The sequence below is a fragment of the Coffea arabica genome, chromosome 1c (assembly GCF_036785885.1).
Source record: "Coffea arabica cultivar ET-39 chromosome 1c, Coffea Arabica ET-39 HiFi, whole genome shotgun sequence".
Lineage (NCBI taxonomy): Eukaryota > Viridiplantae > Streptophyta > Magnoliopsida > Gentianales > Rubiaceae > Coffea > Coffea arabica.
In genome coordinates, this window is record NC_092310.1 from 7,574,935 (window position 1) to 7,601,670 (window position 26,736).

At 33.2% G+C, this 26,736-nt stretch overlaps 1 protein-coding gene across 1 annotated transcript; it reads left to right on the forward strand.

Moving 5' to 3' along the window:
• Nucleotides 1-644: 644 nt before the first annotated feature.
• LOC113737511 (serine carboxypeptidase-like 51) lies at nucleotides 645-5,246 on the forward strand. The gene is made up of 13 exons (XM_027264737.1): nucleotides 645-765; nucleotides 874-968; nucleotides 1,055-1,162; nucleotides 1,304-1,553; nucleotides 1,643-1,686; nucleotides 1,767-1,834; nucleotides 2,002-2,107; nucleotides 2,189-2,364; nucleotides 2,450-2,519; nucleotides 2,720-2,770; nucleotides 3,210-3,262; nucleotides 3,345-3,477; nucleotides 5,130-5,246. The coding sequence occupies exons 1-13, from the start codon at nucleotides 645-647 to the stop codon at nucleotides 5,244-5,246; spliced, it is 1,392 nt and encodes a 463-aa protein (XP_027120538.1).
• Nucleotides 5,247-26,736: the final 21,490 nt, after the last annotated feature.

A 26,736-nucleotide genomic window follows, 5' to 3' on the forward strand; every position in this document is an offset into this window, starting at 1 on the left:
TGATACACCAATGAATGTGGGACACAAAATTTAAATTATATTTAACTTATCATATTAACACCTGAATCCCTCTTAATGAGTACCCAATGGGCATTTGATTTAATTTTACTTTTGCGAATGACTTAATTAATGCCAATATAGTAGTTCCTAAATTACCAAAGTTTGAAAGTTCTCTGACTAAAAATACACAATGTAGTCTTTACAAATTTAGATATTTCTCCAATATAATTTTCAGAAGGGCAAAGTATTTATTAGGGGGTCCAATTATTCAATTGCTAGATACGGCAATCCTGACCTACTAATTTACTAATCTATCTCTGTTCAGCGTGTGAAAGGCGTGTGAACTGACACATTTGCAAAACGAATTGAAGATTAATCTGTAAAGCAAATTTCTTGGCTTTCTGACTTTTTATTGTAAAGCATTTAGGTTGATTAATTCACGACTCACGTGTAAGCGAAGATTTGGGGATTTTTCCAAGCATTTTTTGTTGTTTCGGATATTAAGAGCTACTAGAAGTCTAGGACTTTACATACTTGGTCATTCTTTTTTGTATAACTGGCTTCAACTTCCATCCATCTCTGTTCGTAACTCATCAAGATTCTGTTTGTGAGGATTGGCTTTATCTCCGTTATTGTAACCAAACATGGAAAAGTCCCATGTTGTTCTTTCTCTGCTTCTGGTTCTACTGTTTCATGTTGGCATAGCCACAGCAGTTAAAACTGAAGATGGATCAGAAGCGTGGGGCTATGTTCCAGTCAGGCCAAGTACACTAAATCTTTTCTACAATCTTTATCCCAATTTAGATATTTTAAGGGCAGAGATATATGGATTTACTTGTCAATGATGAACTTGAATTGTTGTGCTTTTTGCAGAGGCTCACATGTTCTGGTGGTACTACAGAAGTCCAAACAGGATTCATGATCCAAAAAAGCCTTGGCCAATAATTCTTTGGTTGCAGGGTGGACCTGTAAGTATCAGAATTCTCGTGGGATTCTCTCTAGTTTCAATCTTTATTGCTTGTTCATACAATCAACAGTAATTTGTTTACTGAAGGGAGCTTCAGGAGTTGGACTTGGTAATTTCGAAGAATTCGGGCCTTTAGATGTGTTCCTAAAGCCAAGAAATTCGACATGGTTGCAGAAAGCTGATCTTCTGTTTGTGGTAGGTACAAGGTTGCATAACGTTGGTGAATAATCACTTCAGCATCAATACTGTTTTACAAAATAAAATGGGATTTCCCTGCAGGGTTTTTCTTTCATCTGCTTATCCAAATTCATTTTTGCCCGTTTCCAATGTAAATAGGATTATCCAGTTGGGACTGGTTACAGTTTTGTGGAAGACGTTAAAAACACCACATTGTTTGTGAAGAGTGATGTGGAGGCTGCAAAGGATGGAACTAAATTCTTGACTGAGTTTTTCAACAGGAATCTGACTCTCCAAAAGAGTCCTCTGTTTATTGTAGCAGAGTCTTATGGAGGCAAATTTGCTGTAACTCTGGCATTATCTGCTTTAAAAGCTATTGAGGCTGGAAAGCTGAAGCTAAATCTTGGAGGTAACAATTGCTTTTTCATTCTCAAAATTAAAATTTTATTCTCTCTTCAATCCTGAAGTCTTGAACTTGCTGTTACCTTTTCTGCATAGGAGTTGCATTGGGAGATAGTTGGATTTCACCAGAAGATTTTACCGTATGTAGTTTCTGTTCTTCATTCGTCTCATGATTACTTAGTTGGAACAGCTGAATTGAGTTCTGGCGATCAAAATACAGTCTTCATGGGCTCCTCTTTTGAAAGACGTCTCATTGCTTGACGGCAATGGTTTCCAGATATCAAACAGGTATTAAGTTATAATACTTGAAAGATGGCACTATCCTGAATCCACGCCTCAAATGCATCGATGATGTGTTTTTTTAGTATTGAAACTTGCGTGAATTTAACATTTCTGTCTAACCTAATCAAGCTCGACAATTTTAAGTTGTCTAATAAGCCTATTGTTCAATGCAGGGTTGCTAATCAAATTAAGAAGCAAATTGCAGCAGGTAAGTTTGCGGAGGCCACAGACACATGGAATGAATTGGAAGATCTAATTACCAAGTACAGTAACAATGTGGTATGAATTTGAAGAATTTATGTTTAATCACAACAAATTGTTAAGTATGTGCTTGACGATTCCTTTTGTGGATAAATACAGGACTTCTACAATTTCCTCTCATTTGCAGAGGACGACCCTTCATCGCTGTCAGCTGCTTCAGAACTAAAACAACGTATTGCAGTAAAACGGTCCTCTCCTGGAGGTGATGGAGATCTTTACAGCTTGATGAATGGTGATATTAAAAAGAAGTTGAAGATTATACCACCAAATGTTACGTAAGTTTTTCTCCTTAGAAAATTTTCAGACTTTTTCAGAGTTCAATACTTTACTGTCATTAAAGGAGTAGTGTGATATCAACAGATGGGGAGGGCAGTCCAATAGTGTTTTTGAAGCCCTGAAAGGTGACTTCATGAGACCCAGGATTAGTGAGGTAACTAAAGCAGCTGCATTTTTTTTTGGTTAGGAATTAATCACAAAGTTTAGGAACTTTTGGTTTTTAGTTTGAGCTACACCAAGAACGTTTTTTGAATTTCTGGATCAGCATTCTTTGACACATCTCAATTGCGATAAGAGCAGTTACCCAATTATATGCAGTAAATTCTAAAGCATTTGATCAACTGCTTTTGGCAGGTTGATGAGCTTTTAGCAAAAGGAATAAATGTGTCTATCTACAATGGACAAGTAAGATTCTGTAATGCTTTATGTTGTTTCTCACAATATTCTCCAAAGAGGAATGGAAAAATAGTGTATTAACATTTCTGGAAGAATGGGATTTACACAGAAGCAGTAGATAGATATTCAAGGAAAAACTTGATAGGACTTTCTGGTTGTACTATGATTCCACTGCATAGCATTTGTTTTCAAAAATTGGCAATAAGATAATATGGCAATAATGGAACATAATAATGGTAACCAGGTAAAGGATGATATTTTGGAGTAATCGTACTTGTAATTTGATATTTGCTCACAATAAATTGTGAATTCCAGTGGATAAACTTGATCAGGGCAGCTTTAATATCCATGCTACAAATTTCACTGTTTTTTTTTTTTTTTTTTTTTTTTTTTTTTTGTGTTTGGCTAAGTAGTTCAATTTTAAGTGTTGTTTTGTTGTTGGTTGTAGTTCGATCTAATCTGTGCAACCAAGGGAACCAACGCATGGGTTGAAAAGCTCAAGTAAGAAAAAAAAAATCCCATAAGTAAATAAGCACCAAAATTTCTTCCCCTGATCAGTAATTTTTTTTGCCTATTTTCACAGGTGGCATGGGATAAAAAATTTCTTGAACAAGGATAGAACGCCTCTCTATTGTGGAGGTGACAAGAGTATTAAGGGTTTCACCAAATCATACAGAAATCTTCATTTCTACTGGATTCTAAATGCTGGCCACTTTGTAAGTCAACAAACCATTGTCATATTTCTGCTGCATTTGTTTGTTAGTTTAAAATTACTGTTACTTTTGCCTACTTGACAAGGTTGAGAACACAACACACACTTGTCTCAACTCTCAATAGCTTTAGTATGTCATAGCCAATCTCCACATTTGAGAAATGCTAAAGTTTGCATAATATTGTCTTTGTCCAAGAAACCATCAAAGGTAGTAGAAAAAGTAATACTCCCTCCATTCCATTAAAACGTTCACTTCTCATTTTTGCATTTTCCAAAATGCTTGTCATGTCCAAAAGCTAAACATAATTTTCGCTCTCATTTCAAATACTCTTGTTCATTGTCATTTTGGGGAAGACATTTCAAACAATTGAGATTTTACTCTGGGAGCATGAAGCTGAGAAAGCTTAAATAATTATCAGTATCAGTTCCATTGAAAGGTGGATTGCGAAAATGTGGCAAAACTATGGGATTGAAAGTAGTAATTGCCAGACTTATAATGAAACTTCGGATTATTGAGACAAAGATGAAACTGTGTGTGTCTGAAAGAAGAATTGAATGAATTTGACAAGTAACATCACACTTGTATCTACTTGAGGACAATGAAACTGGTTCTGCTGCGACGCAATAACTACCATTAAAGTTAGGGTAGATCGGACTTATACCAATATGTCTGGCATTTATTGGTGGTAAATCTACCAAACCCTGTGGGAATATCCGAATATGAGATGTTTAAGAACAAAAGAAAACTATGGAACATCTTTGTGAGAGAAATTTTCCATACCAATTATTTGTTGAAGTTGTTTATTGGTTATAGACATGAGAAGGGCAAGCAGAATGGACATTAAGATTTGTAGCGAATATGTTCTCGCTAAGTAAATACTATATTTGATAGATTTGTAAGGAAATTTTCTTATAATTATGTAGGGGTGGCAATTTCTGACACGACCCGAAAACACGACACGAACCTAACACGAAATTAATGGGTTTGGGTTGAGGTTTCGGGAGTTCGGATCAGAATCGGGTCGAACCCGATGAACCCGAAAAAAAAAATAGGTCAATTTCAGGTCAATCCGTGGTAACCTGATATGATCCGATGTGACCCGTTTACGAATTAAAACTAATTTAATAAACATTAAAATTATTTTATCTAACTAAACTAAATCATTCTTTTTTTCCAAAGACATTAATTACTTAGTCCTAAATGAATTTATTTAACTTGTGTGAAGTTAAAATTATTATATTTGGAAAAATAATATATTATGTTATTTTTTACTTTTATGCTGTTTTAATTTATTTTATATTTGGTTTGGGATAAAACACTTTTATGGTGTTTAATTTATTTTAGATTTGGTTTGAAATTATTTATTTAAATTTTTATTACTTGATGATGTAATTAATTTTGTGAAAAATTGATTTTATTAGAAATTACAGTGATAAATTAATAAATTAAAATTAAGTTTCGGGTCGACCCGCCAACTCAAAATTTTCGGATTCGTGTCAGGTACCCTGACCCGTTTCGGGTTGGCGGGTCGGATTCGGGTCAGCAGGTTCTTTATTATACTTAAGCCTCAACCCGACCCGCCAACCCGAACCCGACTCGATTGCCCCCTATAATTATGTCATATAAATTTATTTGCCCTTTTCGATTCTTTATAGGTCCCTGTTGACCAGCCCTGTGTAGCATTAAAGATGATAGGAAGCATCACACAGTCACCTGCTGCTTCAGGGTTGGTGTCGCTTTCCAACTTAGCCAATACAGAGGACAGATACTGAAGAAATATGAACCGAAGAATAACATAGAATTCTCTTTTGATTCTGAAAAAACCATCACAGGAATGAGAATTATTTCAGAGGAAATTGGAAATTATTTTTTAGTATTTTCGTCTTGTGGAGTCTTTATGACATTTTTTTTAGGGCAAGTTTTACTTTATCCCCCTGTGATTTAAGTATTTTTTTTTTTACATAACCCCCATATGGTTTTAAAAGTTATATATAATCCCCTCATGGTTTGGATTAAAGTGTCAAAGTAACGGGAATGATCATTCATAACGGAGTCACCTAAAATGTCAAAAATACCCTTATATAAAGTTAAAAATTAGGATTAATCACATTTAATCCCCTTAAGGTATACCTCATTTCTCAGTTTACCCCCTAACCTTTTATTTTGCTCACTTAACCCCCTATAGGATAAAATTGCCCTTGCATAATTTTGACTTTTCATTTATTTTGTTTTCCTTTCTTTTATTTCTTTTTCTCTTTCTTCTTTATTTAATTCTTCCTCTTTCTCACAAAAATCTTCACCTTAATGATTGAAATTAAAAAAGAAGAATTGCAGAGATCTATCTTCTCCTTAAATGATTAAAAAAAATATTCAAATCACTTTGCTAAAATACAATTTTTTTAGCCTTTCAATTCTTTTAATTTTAAATTTTCCTCTTTCGTTTCTAGTTTCTCATTTTATTCCCAAGAAAATATCTTAAGATGAAATTGTGACTTGATTAATAATCATCAATTGAAATTTGTGACACGTGGCATCATTAAAAAAAATCAAATTAGTTTTTGATGCCTTTTAAACCTTCACCCAGAAATATGCAATTACAAACTCAAAACAATAATTTTCGTTGAAATGGAATTTTCTATTGGGAATGATGAAAGAGAAAAGAAAAAGAAAAAGAAATAAAAGAAAGGAAAACAATTTCATCTTATGATATTTTCTTGAGAATAAAATGAGAAACTAGAAAGGAAAGAGGAAAACCCAAAATTAAAAGAATTGAAAGGTTAAATAAATTGTATTTTAAGAAAGTGATTTGAATATTTTTTTAATCATTTAAGAAGAAGATAGAGTTCTGCAATTCCTCTTTTTTAATTTCAATCATTAAGGTGAAGATTTTTGTGGGAAAGAGAAAGAATTAAATAAAGAAGAAAGAGAAAAAGAAATAAAAGAAAGGAAAACAAGGTAAATAAAAAATGAAAATAATGCAAGGGCAATTTTGTCCTATAGGGGGTTAAGTGAGCAAAATTAAAGGTTAGAAGGTAGACTGAGAAATGGGGTGTATCTTAAGGGGATTAAATGTGATTAACCCTTTATTTATTTATTAACCAAGGGGGGGTTATGTGTATATTTTGAAAACCATAAGGGGATTATATGGTAAAGTATTAAACTATAAGAGGGTTATATAGTAAAATATAAAAATCATACGGGATTAGTGTGTCATGTATTTATAAGGGTAATTACGACATTTCTAGAAGTTCCGTTACGAATGACTATTTCCGTCACTTTGACACTTTAATCCAAACTATGAGGGGGTTATGTATAGTTTTTGAAACCAAAGGGGAGTTATGTAAAAAATGCTAAACCACAGGGGGTAAAATGTAATTTACCCTTTTTTTATGTAGAAAAAATAGAATTTCATTGCTGAATTTGCTAAAAATCATCCAGCAGATTTTGTTTAAGAAAGTTAGGAGGTCCATTTTATAGATATCCATCGAGTTACTGGACTTGACACGATTTGATTTGCATGTCCTTATAGTTGGTGAATAATTCGAGACATGATATTTGACTAGCTAGTGATGCATCACGTTGAGAGATACAAACTACAGGTGCTCAAACCGTTTCAATAGGTTTGCAATTGAACCAGAATCAAAAGCTTCAAAGATAACACTTTACATTCAATTTGCCACAACATATAAGCGGATGCATCCTAAACACTCAAGCTAGTTCCTACGGTTAAGATTTGAGGGAAAAAAAATTACAGAAAAAAGTAGCCTACAATTTTGCGCTACATGTCCGAGAAAAAAAAAAAGAAAAAAGAAAAAAAAATATATATATATATATATAACTCCTAAAATTCACCTAAAATGCCTTAGATTCAACAGGGTAATTTTTGTACCGTAAAACTTCCAAATTGAATTTTAAACATGAAAAAATAGCATTTTGGGAAACTATGAATATTGGAAATTGAGTTAACTATACTAATCCAAATTCTAGGGACCAAAATGCAAAATTAAAATTTTTTGCTAATGTAAATTTGATTTCGACTATTTGTCAAGTTTTCCTTCTGTCTAAAAGAAGAAAATTTTAGTACGACATTTATTTTGCGTGAGACTTTAGAAATTAATTTTGCTCATAAACCAAACATTAGGAATCAAAAGTGCATTTCTCCATTTTTCAGAAAAGGAAAGTAAAATTTCCTTTGCCAATTTGATGAAAATGCTCGGCAATTTTTTCATGCCTTCAACCAATTTGAATTCTATTTTAGTAAATCATTCTCGTATAATTTCATGAGTTTTGTCATAATAACAAAAACTGCCTTGCCTTTCTTTTTGTTCAAGGAAAAATTCTAAACTAGGAAAAAGAGGGATTCAGAGTCGAATGAAGGGATCTGACGGTTCTCTGACTAATGTCCTAATGTCCTTGCCAACTAGTTTGGGTCTTGAGACAATATAGAGATACTTATTGTGTAAAACCTATTTTCTATGCATTTGAAATCAAATGCAAAAAGTAAATAAATCAGTAAAGTGTTATCGCCTCTGTGCAATTTATGAAGGGTTAGTTCAATTTACTCTTTATACCTACTTTTAAACAGCCTAACCACTACATGGATATTTTAAAAAAATTAAACTAATCGATTTATTGAAAAAAAAAACCTACAATTAGTTAATAGTAGCATGAAATTGGACTAAAAAATAAATAATTGATTAGCAATGCCTAGGCCTCAATTTCACAGCCAATGTGGATTGATCCTTGCTTGGTCATTGGTTATTCGATTACTAGACTTCCGTTAATATGTGGTTATTTTCAAATAAATTAAAAAAACCATATCCAATACCAAACCAAAATTTACTTCTGTTGGTGGATAATCGATATTGATATTATCAGTCACTAGTCTAACCGGTTAACAAATCTTAAATGCCTTTTAGTTTTATGGAGGGGGAAAAGAGACATCTCAAATACTCGAACAATAATCCATCCACAATGCAATAAAATGTGTGCCTCTAAAATATAATCAAAAAATAAATAAGAAGTTAAATTTTCACTACCCTTGTTAAAATATCATAATATCATTTGTCCCTAGAGAAACACCTTCCATTATTCTCTCTCTCTCTCTCTAGAACTCAATTTCTCTTTCTTCTCTGCAATTTCTTCCAACCAAAACCTCATTTGACTCTTGTTGGGGAAAGAGATTAGATAATCTGGTCTTTTCTCATGGGAGGTAACTTTTCTCTAATTTTATTTTCTTTATTTGAATAAATTCACTTTTAAGTTTTCTAGTGAAAGATTATTCTCTTCTAGGGTTTCCTAGTATGAAAATCTTCTATCCTAGATTTTTCTGATAAGAGTTTTATTTTCTCTTAAAATATTCTTATAAGAGTGTTTTTTTTTTTATTTTTTAATGGGTGAGAATAGAGATTTGGTAGATCTCAAAAACCAAATCAAAAAGTCAATTCTAAATTATTTTCTTTGGACTTGAAGTAGTTTTTATCAAATTTGACTATTTAAAGACATGCTTAAAGATATATTGGATTGCAATGATATTCATCTAATAGAAAATACTCTTGGATTGCAATGTTATGATCAAGTTTATTGCTTTTTATATTTGTTGTGTCAATTGATTTTCAAATTTGTATGTTTACATCATATTTGATGCACTTGCTATGATGAATGTAGATATTACATTGAAAATATCCTTTTTATCCAAAAAAAAAAGGTATCATTTGTCCCATCTAGCATGATGAAGCCAACCAATAGCCGACAATAGGCCAGGGGGGCTATGGGAGGGAAGGAAGAATTGAGGTTCGCCGGATTGTGATGAGATGAGATCAAAAAGGCTGTTCGGTTGTGAAACAGGAAAAAAAAAAAAAAAACAATTGGGGAAGGAAAGAGAATTTGAAATGTGTGATTAACTTTGGGCTTAATTCAGATAGTCAATATGCTAGTAGGATACCACTGGTAAAAGACTAGTACTATTTTGGTCGGCCGGCTATTAATCAATAACCAAATAAAAAGTTCATTCAACTATTCGAATATTATTTTTCAAAAAAAAAAACCAATTCGAATATTAAATTTCGGAGTCTAGTTTGGTATTATTTAATCCAATTCTTGAGATTCACTTTAGAATAGACAATCCTAATAAATTTCCAATAACTAAGGGTGTGTTTTGAAAACTAAAATTTGAAATTTAAATCTATTAAGTTATTGAATTATTAAATATTAAATCTAATACATTTGAATATATACCACATTTAGTAATGAGTGAATAGTTTATCACTTATTTTTTGGAGCAAGTTTTGCTTAGTAAATTAATTCAGATGTTCAATTTTTTGTTATCAAACGCATCTAAATATATTAAGATTTGAATCTATTAAATTTAAGTGCAGAATTACATTATCAAACAGCTGATAATGGTGCAGTCGGTTTTTTTTTTTGTTTTTGGTTTATTCAAACTGCCCTCCAGATGTGTCGTTCTTATCTTCGAAAATGTATTACATTGTCCAAAAAAAAAAAAAAAACTTTTACTTTGGAACTCTGGGGTTGCTTTCTTCCCGTTAGAGAATGTGGAAAATCATGAAGAAGAAAGGGAGTTTAGAAACAACTATTTTTTATAATAAAATATTTCTTAAAATTGCTTCGAAGTTGTATACACATAAAGTATGTTATAATCAGTAGTATTTGCTTACGAGAAGAAAGATGGTTAAAATTAAATGTCAATTTGCTACTATATTGGATAACCTTGAAACTCTAGTCATTGGATGTTTCAACGTTGCACGAATAATATTTGGGTGTTTCTTAACAAGACAGTTGGTGTTTCATGAATAGATGAATTGATATCTATTATTCAGCGATTAGTATATGCAAGTTCACTTAACAATCATTTTCTAGGTATAAAACTAGCAAAACATGAAGGAGACACAAACAAGAACCAAGTTTGTATTATAACTATACATTATAATTAACACAAGAAATAAAGTAATAGGAGAATGTCACCATTTTCACATGAGTTTCGAAACCTCTATCTTTATCCTCAACTTCATTTAGGCTTAGTTACATACAAGGCTTGAATGAAACAAACTATACTAATCTACACTACTAAACTAATGAACTAAGAAAACTAATTAAGATTACATTTTTTGTGGTATTTCTAGCCTTCAAAAGTTGTTCAAATAAGCTCTCCAAAGGCCTATATTTATAGAGAATTCAATATCCAAATGAGTTGTTAAAGTTGATGTGGAATGCATCTTGAAATCGTCACAAGTTGCTTCTTGAAGTCTCTATGCTTGCTTGCTCATATCCAGCTCAATTTTTTTTATAGAAAAATTGGTCAAAAAGCTTGTGGAAACAGAGATACAAGTTGTAGAACAAGTTGCAGCCGCAATTAAAGAAAATGCAGGCTCAGAAAATGTGGGCTGAGGTCACATATTTACCCCATGTTTTCCTCTTTTGTGGGTTTTCTCATTTTTGGTCAGTCTTCAACTTTGCTTTATTTTTGTATCAAATTCAACTGATATTTTCTAGATCATAGAACCTGAACTAACTCTTGCACGAAACATGAAAGTTGTAGTTCTTTGAATGAGCTTTCCAATACTTCAAGAATCATCCAATTTAGAGCTCTATATACTGAGAAATGACCAAAATACCCTTAATTAATCAATTTCTTATTTCAGCTTTCGACAACAAAAACGACTAGAGAATTTTAAAAATTTTAAAAAATGAGTGTAAAGGAGTCTAAAAATATTCAATTTAACACTAGAGATAAAGCATGTGTTGTAGATGCACTCTATTTATTTGTTTTGAATACTATTTTAACAAAAAAAGTAAGCATTTTAATTTGTACATGCACTTTTATATACTATTATGTACAAATTATGAATTCTTATACCTACCAAGTGTTTTATTTGATCAAAAGTGAATATCTTATACTTATTTTATAGAGTTAGCAAATTTTTTGTCAATTTTTCTAGAACGTTTATATAATTTTTTATAGAACTTTTGTATAATTTTATCATATGATAATAAATTTTACAGATTGTACAAAGCACTAAGACCCAATATGGTCAATTAATATATTTTAGGGGATACCTTTTTTCAGATTGAAAATTAAGGCACTAATTTGATCAAAATTGAATACGTTAAAGACTACTTTTCTTTTGTCTAAAACTATGAAAACTAATTTAGTCTAACCCATAAACTTCGAGAACTAAATTTGCATTATAAGACAAAAGAGTTGATGCATTTGGAAAAGTGTAAGGGTCTATTTGTTTGGATTGAAATTGTTTTCCAAAAAATGTTTTCTGAAATTTCTGGTGTTTGGCTGTCAAAAAGGTCGCAAAAATTTTTTCTCGTATAAAATGTTTTGCACATTCAAGTGTAAAATACTCCCTCATCTAATTAAACGTATCATACTTTCAGTTTTGATTTGTCCCAAAATTAATATCATTTATCACAATTGGCAATGAAAATTTTCACCCATTTCCATCTCAAACCCTTAAATATACCAAATTCTTTTAATCTTTTGATGGGCCCCAAAAAATTAAAAGAATTATGCTTGGTACACGTGTGTCCCACAGCAAGTGCAACCAATGGTTGTGCAGGATACTTTCCCAAAAATTGTTAGGAGACATTCTCAATGCTTGGATCCCAGAGTCTTGTCACCACTACTTTATCTTTCTACCATCCAACAAGTTTTAATGCATAGAAACTACAGAAGGTATTGCTAGAAGTTAGACCAGAATCATTTGAAGTCTTAGCACTATTGAAAATAAGTTCTGAGTCTTGAGTGCGACAAATATTTTAGGACAGAGTAACTTAGGGTCTGTTTGATAATATAAAAAAGTGTTAAAATTGAATCTTTTCAAACATTCGGATATTTTAAATATTTGATAAATAAAAATCTATCTGCTAAACTTGTGTCTATTCTTTTCAGCGCTAAAATCCTAACTGAATGTTTAATTCTGATAAGAACCAATAAAATTATTTCAACTATTTTATCTTATATAATTCTTATCTTATCTTATCTACCTAACCTACCATTGTTTATTAATTATATTTAAAATTCTTATATGATTAAACAACCTAATATTCTCTATCTAACAGTTTTCCATTTCTCTTTTCTCCTTTTTTAATGACTTTCACATCTTCGCCAAACTCCTCATATAATATACTTCATTTTTTTATACTAATTTGATTTAAAAATATATATTATCATTTTCATACCTAACAATTTTAAATTAATTAAATCATAGGTTCTATTTTTTTTTGGTTGGAAAGATACAAGGGCAAAATTGTCAAATTTTACTTATTCAATATTCAATTATAAATGTTTATCAAATAATATTAATAGGTTTAGTATTAAAATTCAGACATTCATATATTTCTTTTTAGTGTTTAAAATTCAGCAAATTAATTGTTTCAATATTCAGATTTTCGAATTCAGATTCAGTTTTATCAAACGGAATCTTATCCAAGGAATGTACTGTGGTACTGAAGTTATTTTCCCTTGAACAATAAAACTGTCGGAGCTAATCATCTCACTATCCCTTTAAATATCAAAATTGTACGCATGACAAAACATCCCTCATGAAACTTGCTGAATATCCACTGCCAGCGACCTCCCCTCTTCCTCACTGTTCTCGCTTAACCTACACTCGCAGCCGCAGGCACCACCTGCCATCCTCCTCTTACTCACCTTTCTCATACTAATCCATTCCTTTCATACCAGTATACAACTATATGCGTGGGATAGAGAAACTCCACTTCTAAGGTGGGTTTTGTCTTGACAAGTTTTTTGGAAGAAAAACCTGGAAAAAAGAAAGAGATGCTATTGGATGAAGATCTGTTAAAGAATTTATACGCATCAAATTCGAAGCACTAATTTTGCAGATGATGGTTAGAGTAATCAAATTTGAAACGATTTTAATTGACATATCAGCATATAACTAGTATGATATGTAATTGGTTTGAGATATTATGAATTCCCTTTCATGGAGTTTGATCTGATTTTTGGGAAGTCGAAGGATTTGCATTTGGATGGATGGTCAATCAACGTTGAATCGGGTGGTGTCATGCTGGCAGTAGGGAAGGGAATGGATTGGGTACCTGCCCTAGGCATCATTTCGCTAACCCGATCAGTACCTTACAAATTAGCAATTTTTTGTTCCTTACCCGCTTCACATATCAGTGGGTATCTGCTGAGATAGGATCGAGTCAACAGGTATCTATCTCGCCCCGCTTATCATTTAATTTTTTTAAAAAAATTAAGTTATATTAATAAGTTTTGTATTTTACATATTCTTCTAAAATTTAATAAAGATTTTTTTTCTGAAAAAAAAGTTTTAGAAACAAACATGCTAAGAGAGTACAAGAAAAAGAAAAAAATTGAAATATGTAGCACCTATATGTTTCACATTAATTAAACTCTTTTTTAAAAAACATAAGATCATGACCTCTACAAATGAATCTTGTAAACAAACTATAATCTCCCATATTTATAATGCAATTTGTTCAATGAAATTGCTTACTTATCTCTAAAAATATTATTTTATTATATGTGCACAAAAATAAAAATTATATACATATATAATGTATATAAGCCGGTATCCGATTCTCTTTTGATCTAATCAAATAATACAGATTGGGTATCTTAATTTTTGGATTAGATAGGATCAGATATGACCGATTTTCGGGTTAACATGTATTTTTACTCACCCCTAATTGGCAGACGTAAACAGAGGAATCTGAGGGGAATATTCTTGTTTTGATTTTGGGGACAGTGCACCAAATACATGAGAATCGAAGAACTTCCTTGAATAAAATTATTTTCATCCAAAATCTTTTCTTTGGGAAAAAGTTTTACACTGACTAACGGACCCTAAGTGTTCCTCTAATTATGCAACGCAAATATGGCAATTTGAAGAGATCTGAATGCTCCCTCCATTGACTTGATTGTGTAACATCATTGTCTATTTTCACTCCTTGCCCTTTTTCAATACCTCAGGGTGGCTCAGCATAAGAGGCATAACCGACTCCAATGCATGTATAGTCAAACAGAACAAAAAGCCCAAGCAAAACAAGAGCACAACGTTATGGCTGACTACAATGCATGTATGGTCAAACAGAACAAAATGCTCGAGCAAAACAAGCGTACAACATTATGCCGACTCCAATGCATGTACGGTCAAGCATAAAAAATGCCCAAGAAAAAGCAAAAGGACAGCACACATTATGGTGAACGGTAAAAGATGTTCAACAAGATTTTGTATTAATTGAGGAATAATGCTTTATAATTGCTGCAACTGACAGTATATTTTTATGGATGCTACCAAAGAAAACCAAACGATTTTTTGTGAATAAAAGTTTCTTGTCAGATTCCATAATGTAATAGAGGCTACTCTTGTCTGCTTTAGCATTTCCAAAATTTCTCTCTGGAGAGATTCTTCAAAACAACCGTTGTTTAGAGATTTAAAGCCTACTTTGGTTTTAAAAGTTGTAAACAGCAATCGGTATTTGAAAAAGAACCTTAAAATTAAATTTCAAAAAATAAATTTTTTCTCTACAAATGATTCACAAGGAGAAGACAAAATCAAGGAAGGAAACAGTTAAGACAAAGTTTCTAAGTTTAGGCCCAAAAAAAGAAAAAGAAAAAGAGAAAACTAGCTGATTTTAAGGAAAACAATACAATAGCAATCGAAAATGCAAGTTCTTGATTTGTTAAAATGTTTAAATTGGGACCCTTTTCTTAGATCTTTTATTTATTTGGCGACCTATTATGATATAAAAAAAGGATAATTTTATAAACTTTCCTTAAGCTTTCTACAAATTTTGCTTCGCCCCTTACAGATTTCACTATTATATATAATGCCCTTATTTTTCAAATTCAATGTAACAATGGCACTCCATGCATATAAAATGTTATAAAATATTTCGATTAAAAAATTATCCTTCCATGGCCTTTAGAAAATTAATATAATAAATTCAACTAAAAATAACGAAAATGTTTCAAATAAAATCAAAGAAATTCATAATAAAGTATGATAGTCCACAAAGAATTAAAATGAGGTATAAAAACAATTGATAGAATAAATATCTAAAGCTAATCCTTGAAAGTACCTAGGGTCACAAGAAATTGAAATAACAAACTTAAATTCTAAAAAGGGTTTGAAATTGCAAAATAAAAACCGGAGAGAAAATTCCTTCATTAACAATAGTTTAATAGGCTACTTGATCACATATACCAATTTCTAAAAATGAACTCTTTAATTATCCCAAGCAACACTAGTATTTTCTTAAGTGTTCCTAAGCATCAGAGTTTAGGTTTTTAATTCTCTATATGGCTTTGTTATGATTTACCTTATTAGATTTTCATGAATTTTTTCAAAACAAAAAAAATAAAATCAACTTATCTCATTTTCATTTCATTTTCAAAGTCCTTTGTTGGAGTTTAATTGAATGTATGACTTTTAACATTTTATGTGAATTTATTGGATAAATGGCCGACTTTGTTGCATTGAAATTCAAAATAAGGAAGCCAGGGAGGTAAGCGTAATATTTCCAGCTCCCCCCCAGCCCCAAGGGAGCCAAGGCGAAGTTTTACTTATCCTTCAAAAAAAGTGCTAAGTGCTTGTGGAATGGGGTTTATATTTAATAGGTAACAACTTAAACCCTCCCCCCTCCCCCACCCCTTCCCCTCCAAAAAAAGCCCTTATAATTATTTAGATATTTTCTCACATTTTTTCCCCTTCACTGAAGTAGACAGCTAATGGATCCAGCTCCTCTCCATTACTTATTTTCTCCAGTTATCCTCAATATAGCAATATGAGTTTGACATGTGTCCAATTTGAAGTCAATGTCCAAGATTTCTTTTGCTCATAACCAGCATCTTAACCTTGGTTAAGCACAATCTAACATACCATGTTTACCATAATTTGGAGTATTTGAAAAAAAAAAAAACCACCTTTTCCAGCCAAATTTTATATGGGAAAAGTAAAAGAAAGAAAAGTCAAATCATGGAATTTCATGGGAAAAGAAAAAGAAAGAAAAGGCAAATCATGGAATTTAAGTTACAGGTATATCCTGCCCAAATCATGATCTTGCATCTTTTTTCTCAAACTTTCAGTGAATTGGTAATGTTTTTCTCACTTGAAACGGATTTTTTGTTTTGGGAATCTCAAAATTGTTCTCAAAGTAAATATTCAGATTAATGTTAGGATCCAAACACGGAACACACAACTATTGAGATATTAAGTATACAACAGTTTATGAAAAATAAGTCACAAGCATGAAAGATAAACGACATTCAATATTTAACGTGGTTGAATTAGCTCCACCATTGAGTTTACGTGCATAGAGATAATGTGAAGACTCATAAAATTTATCTATTTTAAACTTCTAATTCTAGCTCATTTAATTATTTATTTGGCCAATTGTCCCGAATATTATTTTCTAACCTTTTTAGACCTAATTATATGGATCTATAGCTTAGTTATATTTTTAAAGTGACTTGTTTAAAAATTTAATATTTGAATGCTCGTTAAGTGAAAATAGTGAATACGCGATTCAAGTCAATAATCGATTCGAGAATACAATAAGCTTGAAAAATTGGAAACTTGCACATTAGTCTTGAAATAGGTATTTTTATGTTTAAGTGCTCAATTATTAGTTAGTGATACAATCGTTATAAGAATTTCTTGAAAATTTCGCTTTATCGCGCAAAAATCAGAAGTACGCGTTTTTACGCGCACGATTAATTGAGGGACTTTAGACCTTTATTTTTAGACCATTAAGAGTGAATAATAATAGTATGAATGTAAGTGCATTAGAGGTTTAGTGCACTAGTGCAACAAACCCGAGAGGAATCGGGCGCGAAACACGCACGAACGCGCACTATTCCCAGTTAACTTTTGGGACAAATCTTGGCCACAAATTCTCAAGCTTCCTCAAGAAGCTACAACACTCTACGCTCTCTTTTCTCTCTTGGTGGCCGGCCAAAACAGCAAGGAAGGAGGAAGAAAAGCTTCACCATTTTTACTCCAAATCTTTGAACCAATCTTTCTCCATTTCATCTCAAAATCACACTACACTTTGCTAACCACTTGGAGACCACCTCAAGCTAGGAAAAGAGCTTCAAATCCACGGTTTTTCTTGAGCAAGGAGGACCAAAAATTTTGCCTTAAATCATCTAGGAAAGTAAGTGACGATCAACCTTGAAAATCTTGACTTATGGAAGTTGTTTAGCACTTATGAGTTCATAATTTCTTATGGGTAACTTAAATTGTTGGAAAATTGGTGAGTGGGCTCTATGAACTCCCACTATGGCTTGATGGACTGATTTGTGGTGTTTTGATATTATTAATGTTGGTTTAGTGCTTAAATTAATAGAAATGAGTGATATTATGGATGAAAGCTCAAAGGGAGTGAAGATGGAAAACTTTCCGTTTCTGCCCCTTGAATGTCCGTGACCCTTAGAGCAAACTTTTGTGGTTATATTGACTTGTTTATGATGTATACATGTTGTGTGGGTGGTGTAGAAAGTTTCATCAAAAAATTTCATGATTTGGTTGGCCAAATGATGTGTTTTCGGAAATCAGCAAAAACTGGAAATTTTCCCGTAATTGCTCTGGCAGTGTTTTTATTTTGGCTATAACTTTTTTCTCCGACATTGAAATCGAGTACCGTTTGCAGCACTGGAAACTAGACATTCCTAACTTTCCAAAAGTATATAATGCACATCCTAGTTCCACCTGAGTAGTCCATGCCAATAGTTTGAACATGACTGTCCTGTTTCGCGTCTACATTGGGAGCTCTGGTTTGAGCAGCAAATTGATGCTCAAATATAAGCTAGCTGTGGACAGATTTTGAAAATGATTTCTTCTAAAAAATTATAGATTTATGAATATAGTTTTCAACACCACTAACCACGCTCGATTCCAAGTTGAATTGAGTGAGTTGTGGCTGAAATCCGAGACTGACTCAATGATTTGAAACCCTCTTTTGGCTAGTAAATGTCCAAATCTTGATTGGGACTTGTTGTTTCGAAATTTTTGGCTTTAATCACCTATCAAATGCATCTGGATGTTTCTTAGACATTACCTACACAAAGGAACTATGTTTGAGATATTTTGTTGGTTAAACGTTTCAAAAACGGAAAACTCATGTACAAGGCAAATTTGTCTTGGAAATTTGGAAACTTTGGTGATCTGGTTAACCAACTTTCCGTACGTATTTTTCCATGAAAATTGATAGAGGAATAACCCTCATATGGTAGTATAATATTGCTGAATTTGGTGCCATTCCGAGTTCATTCCAATACTCAAACAAAGTCCAAAATTTGTAAATTGAACCTGGAAATTTGCCTAACAGTCTCAATTTTTCAGCAACTTTGAGCCACTATATCTTGGTGCTCAAAACTCCGATTCTTATTCCACTTATTTTATTTTAAACTTTGATTACAACTCTAATTGAGTTTCAAATCTGAGAGGCTAATTCAAATTTTGTGAATTTTTCGAATTTCCAAATTTGGCGAAAAACCAACCTCAAAACTGTCTCGCAAGCCTAAAACAGTAACTTTGAGCCAATTTTTGAATACTTTCCGTTGGGAATCATGGGAAAGTGTATTCTAATAACTTTTAGTACTTTGGAAGAAGTTTCCAACGGTACCAATTTTTCCAATTTGGGACTTATAAAGAGTGAGATACGATTTTTCAAAAATCTCGTATCAAAGCTGAAATTTTCGAAATTTCAGGAAATGGAGTTTTTCGAATTCTCCTTTTCCCCTCGATATCACTTGAACGTTTACACTTGATTTCAAAGATGAAAACTCGATTTCTCTTGTGCTTTAAAAATCCCATTTTTGAGCCTTGATTCGCGAGTAATTAGGCTCGTTTTCGTGAAATTTTCTTAGATTGTACAAGTGTACAATCATTCGTGATAACCGGGATTTATATATGATAGTTCACTATTAATTGCTCAAGCTCGCACGAGAACCTTCAAGAGGTTCCCACGATGAGCACCTGAACTTCGAGTGACATTTCTTCCTTGTTTATTTGGTGAGTGTCAAGTGTATGTAAACCTGATACGTGCTTAATTGTTATTAGTGATTGGAGATTTTGAAAATGCTGAGTCGAGTGTGTACTTTACCGCACTCGATCTCATTTAAATGAATCATGAATGACTTGATTGAAATGAAATGAATGATTGAATGTATTGAATGATTGAATGAAATGATAAATTATGCTATGACTGCATAAGTCGATTGGAGTGATGCCTCATCGACCACTGAACGATTGTAAGCACCACACCGATTCGGGTGGGAGGTACCTCTCGAGTCATCTCAGTACCCTAAACCTCTGAACGATAGTAAGTATCACACTGATTTGGGTGGAAGATACCTCTCGAGTCGTCTCAGAACTATAAAGTATTCTAAGTCGATTGGAGCGGAGTCTCATCGACCTCTAAACGATAGTAAGTACCACACCGATTTGGGTGGGAGGTACCTCTCGAGTCGTCTTAGAACCATAAAGTATTCTAAGTCGATTGGAGTGGAGTCTCATCAACCTCTTAACGATAGTAAGTACCACACCGATTTGGTGGGAGGTACCTCTCGAGTCGTCTCAGAACTATAAATCGAGCGATAGCAAGTACCACACTGATTTAGGTGGAAGATACCTCTTGAGTTGTCTCAAAAACATAAATGGAATAAGTGAAGTGCTACGAATTTGATTACCTACCCGGGTGACGGGGTGCCGTCACGAGAAGGTATTAAATTGAATTTGGGCAAAGCAATTGAAAATTAGTTCCTAAGAGCTCCTGCATCCTACTCAAGTGTGTTTATTATAAATTATGAATTAATTAAATGTTATAGTTTTCATTATTGTGTAAGTGCTATTGTTATTAAACTACGTGTCTTGCATGTTTTCTTGGCCTCACGAGCATTCGCTCTCCCCGTTAGATTTGTTTTCCTTAACAGGAACGGATATGGGAGGAATTATAGAGAAGTTTACTCGGTGACCCATTTGATTAGAATTTTAAATGTATTTGTTTAGAAGACTTTTGAAAGTTGTATATTTTGAAAAAAGTAATTGTAAGTTTGAAATTGTGATGTAAGATTGAATATTTAAGTATGGAAATGACTTTGTACTTTTTTTTATTTTCATTGTTAGTATTAGACTTTAAGTTTGAATTGGAATTGTCTCAAGTCCTGGCGAGAGTTGGACAGGCGTCCCGCGGATACCCTTGGGTTCGCCCATGGGAGAAGTGGGGGCGTCACAGTTGGTATAAGAACTTAGGATTTAGATCTTTATAGTGTATTCTAGGCCTAAAACTTTAGGATGCCGGACTGTGGGATTTGATTGTGTATTAAGTGCAACGTGATTTTGGTGTTTGAGGTTATAGCACCATTTTTACTCACAAAACACTATAAGACTTTACTCTTCAAGTTAGGTTGGAGGTGGGTCAAGATTAGAAAATCTAAAAAACTATCTAGTGAGTTTAAGGGTTAAAAACCTTGCTTTCCTACTCTTTTGTTTGTCAAACATTTCGAAAGAAAAGTTGAACCATTTGAACAATTTTGGGCTCCACTTTAAACTTGAAAATGAGACATCTTTGCATTCCGTTTTGTGATCAACAAAAAGAAAAATCTCAAACTGGTCAAGCCGTGACTCCTCACGTAACTTGTGGATACTGTGGTCAGATTAACCACACTGAGGTTGAGTGCTGGAGAAAACAAGGAAAATGTCTGAGTTGCGCTAGTACCGAGTATAAGTTTTCGAATTGCACTAAAGCTTCTAAGGGAAAAGGAAATTCTTAACAACCTGCTAAATCCACTGCAAAATCAGTCGAGTGCCAAAAGGAGTAATTAATGCTAATGATTGTAAGAGGGACCCAAGTAGTAGAAACTCTATGAGTAGTGGTAAATCTAACTCCACTCGACAAATAGAGATTGTAGTTTCAACCTAACATAAACTGGCACTTTCAGATGGTGTAATCTTTTGTATAGGGGATGACATCCTTTTGATATATATTGCGACTTAACACGTTTTGATCTTGTTGATTCCCCTTTTCTTTTGAAATGATTTGATGAACTTATTATAATTTAGTATAACTATTATGATCTTTTATGGTATATGAAAATTTACCTTACTTTTGATTGATTTTACAGCTTATATATATCTGTAATCTGTTGCTCCATGTCTCAAAACCTGTAATAAGATCATGAATGGCACTTGAGAATGGTTAAGTTCCACAAGTGTGAGTTTTGAATGGGAGAAGTAAAAGTGATGAAAATTGGTCACATGAGGGAATGACCGGTAAAAATTTTGATCGAAAAGTGAAGGGGTTAAAAACGCAAGCAAGTCCCTCTAATGAAGGTTTTATAGAGAGATTATGAACTAAAGGAAGCAACCTAGGAAGTAACCATTCGAGAAAAGTATCCAGACCTGTTCGCAGATCAAAGTAAATTTCGAGGACGAAATTTTTTTAAGAGGGAGAGAATGTGAAGACTCACATAATTTATCTATTTTAAACTCCTAATTCTAACTCATTTAATTATTTATTTGGCCAATTGCCCCGAATATTATTTTCTAACATTTTTAGACTTAATTATATGGATCTATAACTTAGTTATATTTAAAAAATGACTTGTTTAAAAATTTAATTTTTGAATGCTCGTTAAGTGAAAATAGTGAATACGCGATTGAAGTCAATAATCGATTCGAGAAAACAATAAACTTGAAAAATTGGAGACTTGCACATTAGTCTTAAAATAGATATTTCTATGTTTAAGTGCTCAATTATTAATTAGTGATACAATCATTATAAGAATTTCTTGAAAATTTCGCTTTATCGCGCAAAAATCGGAAGTACGCATTTTTACGCGCGCTATTAATTGAGAGACTTTAAACCTTTATTTTAGACCAATAAGATTGAATAATAATTGTATGAATGTAAGAGTATTAGAGGTTTAGTGTACTAGTGCAACAAACCCGAGAGAAATCGGGCGCGAAACACGCACGAACACGCACTATTTTCGGTTGACTTTTGGTACAAATCTTGGCCACAAATTCTCAACCTTCCTCAAGAAGCTACAACACTCTCTACACTCTCTTTTCTCTCTCTTGGTGGCCAGCCAAAACAGCAAGGAAGGAGGAAGAAAAGTTTCACCATTTTTACTCCAAATCTTTGCACCAATCTTTCTCCATTTCATCTCAAAATCACACTACACTTTGCTAACCACTTGGAGACCACCTCAAGTTAGGAAAAGAGCTTCAAATCCACGGTTTTTCTTGAGCAAGAAGGACCGAAAATTTTGCCTTAAATAATCTAGGAAAGTAAGTGACGATCAACCTTGAAAATCTTGACTTATGGAAGTTGTTTAGCACTTATGAGTTCATAATTTCTTATGGGTAGCTTAAATTGTTGAAAAATTGGTTAGTGGGCTCTGTGAACTCCCACTATGGTTTGATGGACTGATTTGTGGTATTTTGATGTTATTAATGTTGATTTAGTGCTTAAATTAATAGAAATGAGTGATATTATGGATGAAAGCTCAAAGGGAGTGAAGATGGAAAACTTTTCGTTTCTGCCCCTGTGAATGTCCGTGACCCTTAGAGCAAACTTTTGTGGTTATATTGACCTGTTTATGATGTATACATGTTGTGTGGGTGGTGTAGAAAGTTTCATCAAAAAATTTCATGATTTGGTTGGCCAAATGATGTGTTTTCGAAAATCAGTAAAAACTGGAAATTTTCCCGTTACTGCTCTGGCAGTGTTTTTGTTTTGGCGATAACCTTTTGCTCCGACGTCGAAATCGAGTGCCGTTTGCGGCATTGGAAAGTAGACATTCCCAGCTTTCTAAAAGTATATAATTAACATCCTGGTTCCATCTGAGTAGTCCATGCCAATCGTTTGAACATGACTGTCCTGTTTCGCGTCTACACTGGGAGCTCTGGTTTGAGCAGCAAATTGATGCTCAAATATAAGCTAGCTGTGGTTAGATTTTGAAAATGATTTCTTCTAAGAAATTATAGCTTTATGAATCTAGTTTTCAAAGCCACTGACCACGCTCAATTCCAAGTTGAATTGAGTGAATTGTGGCCGAAATCCGAGACTGACTCAATGATTTGAAACCCTCTTTTGGCTAGTAAATGTCCAAATCTTGATTGGGACTTGTTGTTTCGAAATTTTTGCCGTTAATCACCTACCAAATGTATCTTGGATGTTTTATAGACATTACTTACACAAAGGGACCGTGTTTGAGACATTTCGTTGGCTAAACGTTTTGAAAACGGAAAACTCATGTACAAGGAAGATTTGCCTTGAAAATTTGGAAACTTTGGTGATCTGGTTAACCAACATTCCATGCGTATTTTTCCATGAAAATTGATATAGGAATAACCCTCATATGGTAGTATAATACTGCCAAATTTGGTGAGATTCTGAGTTCATTTTGATGTTCAAACAAAGTCCCAAAGTTTGTAAATTGAACCTGAAAATTTGCCTAACCGACTCAATTTTTCAGCAACTTTGAGCCACTATATCTTGGTGCTCAAAACTCCGATTCTTGTTCCGCTTGTTTTGTTTTAAAATTTGATTGCAACTCTAATTGAGTTTCAAATCTGAGAGGCTAGTTCAAATTCTATAAATTTTGCCAAATTTCCAAAGTTGGCAAAAAATCAACCTCAAAACTATCTTGCAAGCCTAAAACAGTAACTTTGAGCCAATTTTTGAATGCTTTCCGTTGGGGATCATAGGAAAGTGTATTCTAAAAACTTTTAGTACTTTGGGAAAAGTTTTCAACGGTACCAAGATTTCCAATTTTGGACTTGTAAAGAGTGAGATACGATTTTTCAAAAATCTCGTATCAAAGCTGAAATTTTCGAAATTTAAGGAAATGGAGTTTTTCGAATTCTCTTTTTTCCCTCGATATCACTTGAACGTTTACAATTGATTTCAAAAATGAAAACTCGATTTCTCTTGTGTTTTAAAAGCCCCACTTTTGAGTCTTGATTCGCGAGTAATTTAGGTTCGCTTTCGTGAAATTTTCTTAGATTGTACAAGTGTATAATTATTCGTGATAATTAGGGTTTATACATGATAGTTCACTATTAATTGTTCAGGCTCGCACGAGGACCTTCAAGAGGATCCCACGGTGAACGCCTGAATTTCAAGTGACATTTTTTCCTTGTTTACTTGGTGAGTATCAAGTGTATGTAAACCTGATACGTTCTTAATTGTTATTAGTGATTGGAGATTTTGAAAATGCTGAGTCGAGTGTGTACTTTACCGCACTCGGTCTCATTTAAATGAATCATGAATGACTTGATTGAAATGAAATGAATGATTGAATGTATTGAATGATTGAATGAAATGATAAATTATGCTATGGCTGCATAAGTCGATTGGAGCGATGCCTCATCGACCACTCGAGTCGTTTCAGAACCATAAAGTATTCTAAATTGATTGGAGCGAAGTCTCATCGACCTCTGAACGATAGTAAGTACCACCTCGATTCGGGTGGGAGGTACCTCTCGAGTCATCTCATAATCATAAAGTATTCTAAGTCGATTGAAGCGGAGTCTCATCGACCTCTGAATAATAGTAAGTACCACACTGATGTAGTGGGAGGTAATTCTCGAGTTGTCTCAGAACTATAAATCAAACGATAGCAAGTACCACACTGATTTGGGTGGGAGGTACCTCTCGAGTCGTCTCAGAAACATAAATAGAATAAGTGAAGTACTATGAATTTGATTACCTACCCGAGTGACAGGGTGCCGTCACGCGAAGGTATTAAAATGAACATGGGCAAAGCAATTGAAAATTAGCTCCTGAGAGCCCCTGCATCATACTCAAGTGTGTTTATTATAAATTATGAATTACTTGAATGTTATAACTTTCATTATTGTGTAACTGCTATTGTTATTGAACTACGCATCTTGCATGTTTTCTTGGCCTCACGAGCATTCGCTCACCCAGTTAGATTTGTTTTCCTTAATAAGAGCGGATATGGGAGGAATTATGGAGAAGTTTACTTGGTGGCTTATTTGATTAGAATTTTGAATATTTTTGTTTAGAAAACTTTTGGAAATTGTATATTTTGGAATAAGTAATTGTAAGTTTGAAATTGTGATGTAAGATTAAATATTTAAGTATGGAAATGACTTCGTACTTTTATTCCGATTTTCATTGTTAGTATTAGACCTTAAGTTTGAATTAGAATTGTCTCGAGTCTTGGCGAGAGTTAGACAGGCACCCCACGGATACCCTTGGATTCGCCCATAGGAGAAGTGGGGGCATCACAGATAAACCCATTCTTTATTATGAAAGGAAAATCTTACACAAGAATATAATTTAAACCCAAATCCAACCATTGTATACCATCTCTTATTTCTCATGAACCCTATCTGACCCCATGGATAAGACTACATGTTGCCTCTTGTGTGCCCCCTTGTGTGTCTCTTTGTAGTATGTCAATCCACCTATTTATAAGGAACATTATTTGGCCAAAACCCAAATAACAACAGGAAACTAATTCTAATTCTTAGACTTATACAGAATAGGAAATAACTTCTAATCTTAAACAAAATACGAAATTTCTTGGCTACTACTTCAAGTAACTAAAACCAATTAGAAAACTAGTTACTTCCACACAAAACAAGAAACTTGCCTAAAGAAATTAAGTCAATTTCTTAACAAATGTCCACCTTGGCGAAAATTTCTTTTAACAACCATTTGCCTTCAACTACTAAATAATATGGTACCAAACTATACACCCGAATCAATACAGTCCTGGCACCAAATTGATTCAATCGGCAAATGAACATGTATAGTTATCCCAAGTCTACCTTCCAGTTGACTCGTGAGAAAGTACCTCAATTCACCATCTTTGTTTACAGGATTTTTTCTCACCACTACTTATAATCCGAGATCTCCTTCTGTGAGTTCTAACCCTAATCATTAAGGCAATCAATTGATAAAATTACCATATTTCTTTTCATGCTCAGGACTGTCACGCCATGTGTGATTTTCAATACTTCACCAAAAACGAAAAAATCGTAACTGTCAAAGTCTTCTGGGATGTACCACATCACACCACACAAAGAACTATCAGAGACTTCTTTGTTTCTCTGGGACATACCACACCACGCAAAGAACATAACCAAATTTTAAAATCCACTGGAACGCAGTATCAACCGTTGGAGGTGTGAGAAAATCTCTACCGATTCATGTCCAAAATCAAAATTAGACTCTATCTTTTTCTTTACCCTTGAATCA